A 6,646-nucleotide genomic window follows, 5' to 3' on the forward strand; every position below is an offset into this window, starting at 1 on the left:
TAGCTCTATGAAATTTTACTTCCGTGGTAGTAGTCATTAGCCACTTCAATTACATTCATACGTTAATCGAGTCAGATATAATTAAAACTAAAATACTGGATGTCCGATGTTACATTCATACCACCGAGTATGATTGTAACAGAGATGCAGAATAATTGCAACAGTAATTAAAAATGCCCTATGATGTGCGTACGCAGATTTTTTCTGCACATACTATTGTTAATCAAGGAAACACATTTTCAATGGTAAAGTGAGACTAGCCACATTCTCACATCATGAAGCATGGGGCATTATTCATGAGAAAAGACTATGTAAACATGCATAAGCACAAGCAACTTTTTAACTTACCATGTAGTGAGTTGTGGTAACATCCAAATTGAAGAGGAAAGCTGCTTTTACTTGTTTCTCAACACAAAGGTAAGCTTGTACAAACCAAATAGTCGACCATACAGACCAATCTGGTCCATGCTTATTTTAAATGCCGGTGACCAAGTGACGGTTTCTTTTATATTAATCACTTGGAGCATACTGAAAATGAGGCTATGCCACCACAGCAAGCAAATTAGCCGAACACATTTACCATTAGACACTGAACTAACTTAAAAATTCAAACACGTTGATGAGTAAAATAAATTTCTTAAATAAATATTAAACACCATTTAATAAGCCTAGGGTCTCCCCAAAAGGACACTACATGTAAATCGTTTTTAACAGCATAATGTCCCTAATCTCCAAGTCTGAAGCCCTGACCTCCCAGGGTACCAACCCAAATTTCTGCTAGAATATACACTCCGACAATTATGTTAACTTTTCTAGGACAGATAACTTTTTTAAATGAAGTAGGCTAGTCTATGATTTGATATATCGTAAATAGAAATAAAGCTTAATAGCCGAAATTACTCCTGGAACAGATTACTCCTTAGTTCCCTAAACATTATTGGAAATACTTCCACTAAAAGTACAGTGTTCCGTACCTTTAGGTGGTAGAGGACTGAATTGCGCATGTACAAACCTGAAATAACTAGGGAGGCGCATTGAACCCAAGTTATTTAGTGTTAGGTTTATCGAGCGTTACATTTATGGAAACTCTCCCATATACTGAAAAACAAACAACGTAAGGTTTCACACCGAACATACTCTTAAATTTGTGGCAGAACATTTTTAGTTCGTGGAATGATGCTTACATAAAACAATGCCACGTATAACCACAGCACACCGCATTTATGGAAATAAAGTAACGTGTATGTTTACGCAAAACATACTCACCGAATCCACACATTTCGTCCGCTTAAGAATCATACAAATTTTCAGAAGTTGTGAGAGGTAAAATGTTTTGCATGGAAATAATTTTCTCCTTTTGTCTTTCTTTTTTCCCTAGCTGTACAAAGTCGCAAGTCATCCGTGACGTGGTAAATTTTACCTGAGATGCGGAAGTGAGCAAAAAATATCAAAGGTCATACAATGAAAATTTAACCTCACATTTACGAACACATTAAATCAGACAGATGCAAAATAAGAAACGCTTTAAGGAATTTACTTCTATTATCACGATATGCTAGATTAGCACAAAAACGAATGACCACGAAATGTACAAAGCAATGTGTTTAATATCATTATGTATTCGTTCTAAGATGCTAAATTTATCTCCCATGTGACAACTTGATCGTTAATAACTACCCCCGTGTGGACAGGGTTCTGGAATTGTGGAAAACTTGATCAGGGTGGATAAAAGGAAGACTGGTATAGAGTTCTACTCAACCATTACATTCATGTATTATACATTTAAATGGGAAGGATTTCTGCGTAATTAATGCCTTTAATGTTTGAGTCATTTGTCTAGATAGAAAATGTCAGTCAGATCTCTTGTCGTGGGGCCTTTTTAAATCTTGCCGTACCATAGGTAATAAGTCTTGTACATACACCTAGTGGCTATTTAATTAGTATACCTATCTAGTACAGGGTAGGAACCCATTTTGCCTCTGTAACAGCTGGAATTCTTCATGGCATGGATTCTACAAAGTGCTGGAGCATCCCATAGAGATTTTGGTCCATTCTGACTCAATAACATCACACAGTTCCTGAAGAATATTTACACATTCATGCTGCAAACATCCCATTCCACTTTATCCCAAAAGGTGCTCTACTGGATTGAGATCTCGGGGCTGTGCTGGCCATTACAGTATAGTGCTTTTTTAAAATTATTTTTTACAGGGAACTGTCACAAACACGCTTTACAGAGTAGCAAGGATGGATCCGTGGCTGTTTCTGCCAAATTCTAACCCTACCATTTGTATGTTGCAGCAAAATTCAAGATTTTCAGATTGCAATCTTTAGTCAACCAGTTTCGGTGATCACTTGCGCATCTTCCTGTTCTTAGCTGACAGGAGTGGAACCCTGACAGGAGTGGACTTTTGTTGCTGTCGCCCATCCACTACAAGGTTTGATGCGTTGTGCTTCCAGAGATGTCCTTCTAAATACCACTGTAGTTATTTGGGCATGTGTGGCCTTTCTGTTAACTTGAACAAGTATGCCCATTCTGCTCTTGACATCTCTCATTAACAAGGTGTTTTTACCAACAGAACTGGAGTTTTTTAAATTATTTAAAAAAAAATCTAATTATCAGGGTTAAATGACAGAACAGAATAGACATAACACAGAAATAGACACATAAAAGAGAGTAAGGTTGGAAATGTAAGTACGCAAATACAGACGCTTCGAGCTACGCAAAGTCGAAATTTCACGCATAATTGTGTTCTAAAATGTGTCACCTGAAATTCTTAACGCAAAGCTGCACTTTCAAGTGTCACAGCAAGAATCCTTTTAGTTGTCTAACAACAGGCTGAAGCCATCTTCTTCCATTTGTGCTTTCTTCCGCTCAGTGTTTTGAAACTGTCCTGGATTGCCCTCTTGAGGACTCGGGTTTATTACCTCCACATGGATTTGAGAACGCACTTTGAGTATGTGCAACTGAGCCATGTGTCTGCAGTGCATTGGCCTGGCATTGTCATTTGCGTTTGTGTACTTGCGAAGGGTATGTTTCTGGCCTAGACCTTTCAGCCTTCATCCTGTTGTTACCAGGGGACTCCCAAGTATCAGTATCTGGAGACCAGAGCATGGGGTGTGGTGACAGCAAGGGGTGTGTGGAAAGCAATGGGCATGTTGACAGCATTTTTCTATTGGTCGATAATTTAGTTACACACATGCTATCCAATCCAAAGCACCCTCCAGAGAAGTAGGCATATCAAAATAAATTGTTTCTGTGCATACACATCTTGGTACCTGTATAATCACAGAGAACCAATACATTCATATCAAACACATGCTGTTTAGACATACAAACCTTCAGCTACCAATAATTTAGTTCATTGAAGGCTTGAAGTGGAATAAATAAGTGTGGTACTCATGTGAGCAAAATGTAGAAGTCGCGGTACAGCATTGGTTGTTTGATTTATACCATGTGATGTGGGTGTTGTATAACGCATTCCGTAATAAAATGTATTCTTGTTGTATCATAAGTAAAATAGGATTTATGACCATTCACTGTTTCAATCTGCAACTTATTTAGACACAATTGTTGTCGTTACTGTTGTTGTAAAAGCCCAATCTGACTTTGATAACCTCATTCATATTGCCAGTATTACACATTACTGCAGAATTTTGGTAGGTTCAGCCTTATATTGCAAACATGAAATTACTGGTGCTTTTCTTACAAAGCAGAGCCATGACTGCACTTTCTTTATGTTGATGGACTTCTCTTTTCTGTTAAGTTCAATATTGATTTTCTTTGGTTTGATGATACTGATATAATAAAATTGATGTTTGAAACTTAAGTATTAATCATTTGATTCATTGCTCAGAATAAAGTGTGCATTTTAGCCTGCTTCTATTGCTCACACCTGTGTCTACTATGTGTAACCTAACAGATTTAACAACCTTGATGTTTAATTCTTTATCTATGCATATTACATGTTTAAATGTTTAAAATATAACAATAACACTTCTGCTTTTGTATCTGTATAATCTCTACAGGAAACGTATTCATATTTCTGAAATATACGTAAATAAGTGTGGTACTCATGTGAGTATTTATTTACTAAATCCAACTATTTCTTCCTTCAGTCTACTTCATAATACTGCGTACAACCACTAGCAAACATTTTGTGTGTCTGCGTGTGTGTACTACATTTCTATACGTAGGCTAAGGTTCACTGTAAACCTGAACAGTACTACTAACTCAAAAATATTGTGAATACTACAATCAAAACCTGCTACATAGTTAACCCAACAATAAACTATTAGGTTTTCTGAACGAGTAATCTATTTTTATTTTTGTGTGCCTCAGTATTTCTAAGTAAACACAACTACTCCAATCATTTCTTTTGAGTATATAGAGGGACATATCCTGACGTCATCTACATCACGTTTTCAGAAAAATCCATCCAATATGGCTACCCCTCCAATCGAGAAGGTTCCTGCTGAAGTTAGTTACTATCTATGTGGAGAAAAGTGGTAATTAACATTAAGTTAATGCACAAAACTTATCAGAACTATGTTGGTTGCAGTAACGGTATATAAGGATATTATATTTAAAAATGTTTGATTGTTAGACTTTTTAAATTCCATTTTTTACTTTCGAGGTAATGTACCGTGTGCAACAGGAGGCAGTTTCCCATTGCTTCGCGCCCATTTTTAAATTCGATTAACTTATCTGCAGTGCAGACCTTTCTCCATAGTCTAATGGTAGTTATGGTGAAAATAACATTATGTCAGCAACGTTAGCTGATAACTTCTTTATTCAGTCGTCGACAGTCATTATTAAGTAAGTCATTATTAAGTATGTTGCTGCTTTTTCTGTTAAGCGCTCTGATCTGGTAAGTTAACAAATTTCACTTAGCTATACTTAGCTAGCTAGCTAACCTTATGTTAACCTCATGTATACAAATGTCTGCCCGCCTTGTCAAGCTTGTTAGTTGTGAGCCAGTACCTATGTTAAATGCTTGATGGTTCAGTCTATTTTGGAATTGTTTTTCTGTCTTTCATTTTTCCCACGGCGCTGCGCAGGATGCCGCCGTGAGCTATGCATCGCAAATTGTGGTCACTCACTCACTCACGGATGACCTTTGTAAGATGCATTCGCAGGAGGTGCGCCGTGGGTCTGGACGGTTTCGTGCTTGTTATTTTTAAAACTTTAAGCTGAAGTAATGTTAGCTAGTTTGCTTTTATGCAGTTCTTCACTAAACCACCAAAGGGTGGCCTTGTGTTATGGTTTAATATGTTGGTTATATTACATATTCTATAGTTGAATTATTTTTTACTAAAATAGTGATGGCAGCTGAGCATTTTGTTACTGTAGCTTTAGAATTATACCTACATATAATGTTAACATTTAGGGATTTCAAATGACTACTTAGCCACTCAATTTGAAGTCCAAGAACATGGTTACTATTTTGCTAGACATTTAATTTTACATTATAGGGAGCTTGTGACCAAAATTTAAACTGTAAGAGCAACCTATCCAGTCAGGATAGTTTACTCCAGTGAGCCTTGGCTTGATGGGAAAGGAAGTGTGCTAACTTGTGCCTACTTCCATCAACCGAAAATTCAGGAGGCTTGAGGTCCTCCTGTTTGGTTTTTGCTGAGAGGGTTTCGCATTCAACATAACATCTTTGTGCCCACGTGGGTACTATTATGAACTGCGGTGCATAAATAGGGTTTCAGTGTAATACCGTGTCGCAATTCAATCACCAATAAATTATATTTGCATTAAGTTGTAAAGTTCTTATTGTCGACTGGTTTAATATTGTTTGTTTATTCTGTTGCCACAGGATCAAATTATCAACAGTGTTGAGGAGCATTGACCTTTATTTTAATGGTTATCTATTGGTTTAACCATTATCAAGCGGAATTCTATCTTATACTAAACAGTTGCCATTGAAATTGTAGTGAGCAGATTATTCAATGGAGTGGAAGTGCAAGTTGTGTACTTGAAGTTTAACAATGAAGTTCTATGCCTAGGATTGTATTTGACTAGATGGAGCACATTTGTAAGTTGGAGAAATTCATTGTAAATGTTGGTATTTTCCTGAGCTATGTTGACAATCAGAAAAAAATATGCTGCCCTTGTCCTTAAAGAGGATTTTATTCTCGTATTTATTGATTTACTTTCATACAACGTCTTGATACAAGGATTAATTGTATGTAAAGGGTGATAAAAAAGGTTTTTTGCATTAAAATAATTCATGGATTTGTCCTTCATCTGGGGATGGTGGAACCCCAGAAGTTCCTGCTATGTGTATATGTTGCCACAAATGTTGCCATGAAACTCACCCTGACTAAGCAGCCAAAGTCAGTGGAAGAACTAATAAACACAATGAAAGAGAAGTTCAAGCCAAGACTGGACTGTGAATTTACCCTGCTCTATGAAGTTCCTGACTTTGATGGACAACTCAGCTGTCTGGTGGACATTGAAGAGTTGCCAGAGAAAGGCACGTTGAAAGTTGTCCGATCAGAAACTGATACCAGCTCATGTGCAAGTTCCGATACTGACATACTCCTCCATGTGCCTGTAACTCAGCGTCAGAAGAACTGGCCTGATGCTTTCCCTATGCCTACTTTTTCCTATGAAGTGGAGCATATACTTGAGGAG

At 37.1% G+C, this 6,646-nt stretch overlaps 1 protein-coding gene across 2 annotated transcripts in view; it reads right to left on the reverse strand.

Moving 5' to 3' along the window:
* LOC118229065 (keratinocyte-associated protein 3) overlaps positions 1-1,379 on the reverse strand; it is a 37,694-nt gene extending 36,315 nt beyond the window's left edge. For both annotated transcript variants that reach the window (XM_035420735.1, XM_035420736.1), the window contains exon 1: positions 1,267-1,379. In XM_035420735.1, the coding sequence (XP_035276626.1) occupies positions 1,267-1,279 (13 nt within the window). In that variant the 5' untranslated portion in view covers positions 1,280-1,379. The remainder of the gene's footprint in view (positions 1-1,266) is intronic.
* Between the last annotated feature and the right edge of the window lie 5,267 nt (positions 1,380-6,646).

The sequence above is a fragment of the Anguilla anguilla genome, chromosome 6 (assembly GCF_013347855.1).
Source record: "Anguilla anguilla isolate fAngAng1 chromosome 6, fAngAng1.pri, whole genome shotgun sequence".
NCBI lineage: Eukaryota > Metazoa > Chordata > Actinopteri > Anguilliformes > Anguillidae > Anguilla > Anguilla anguilla.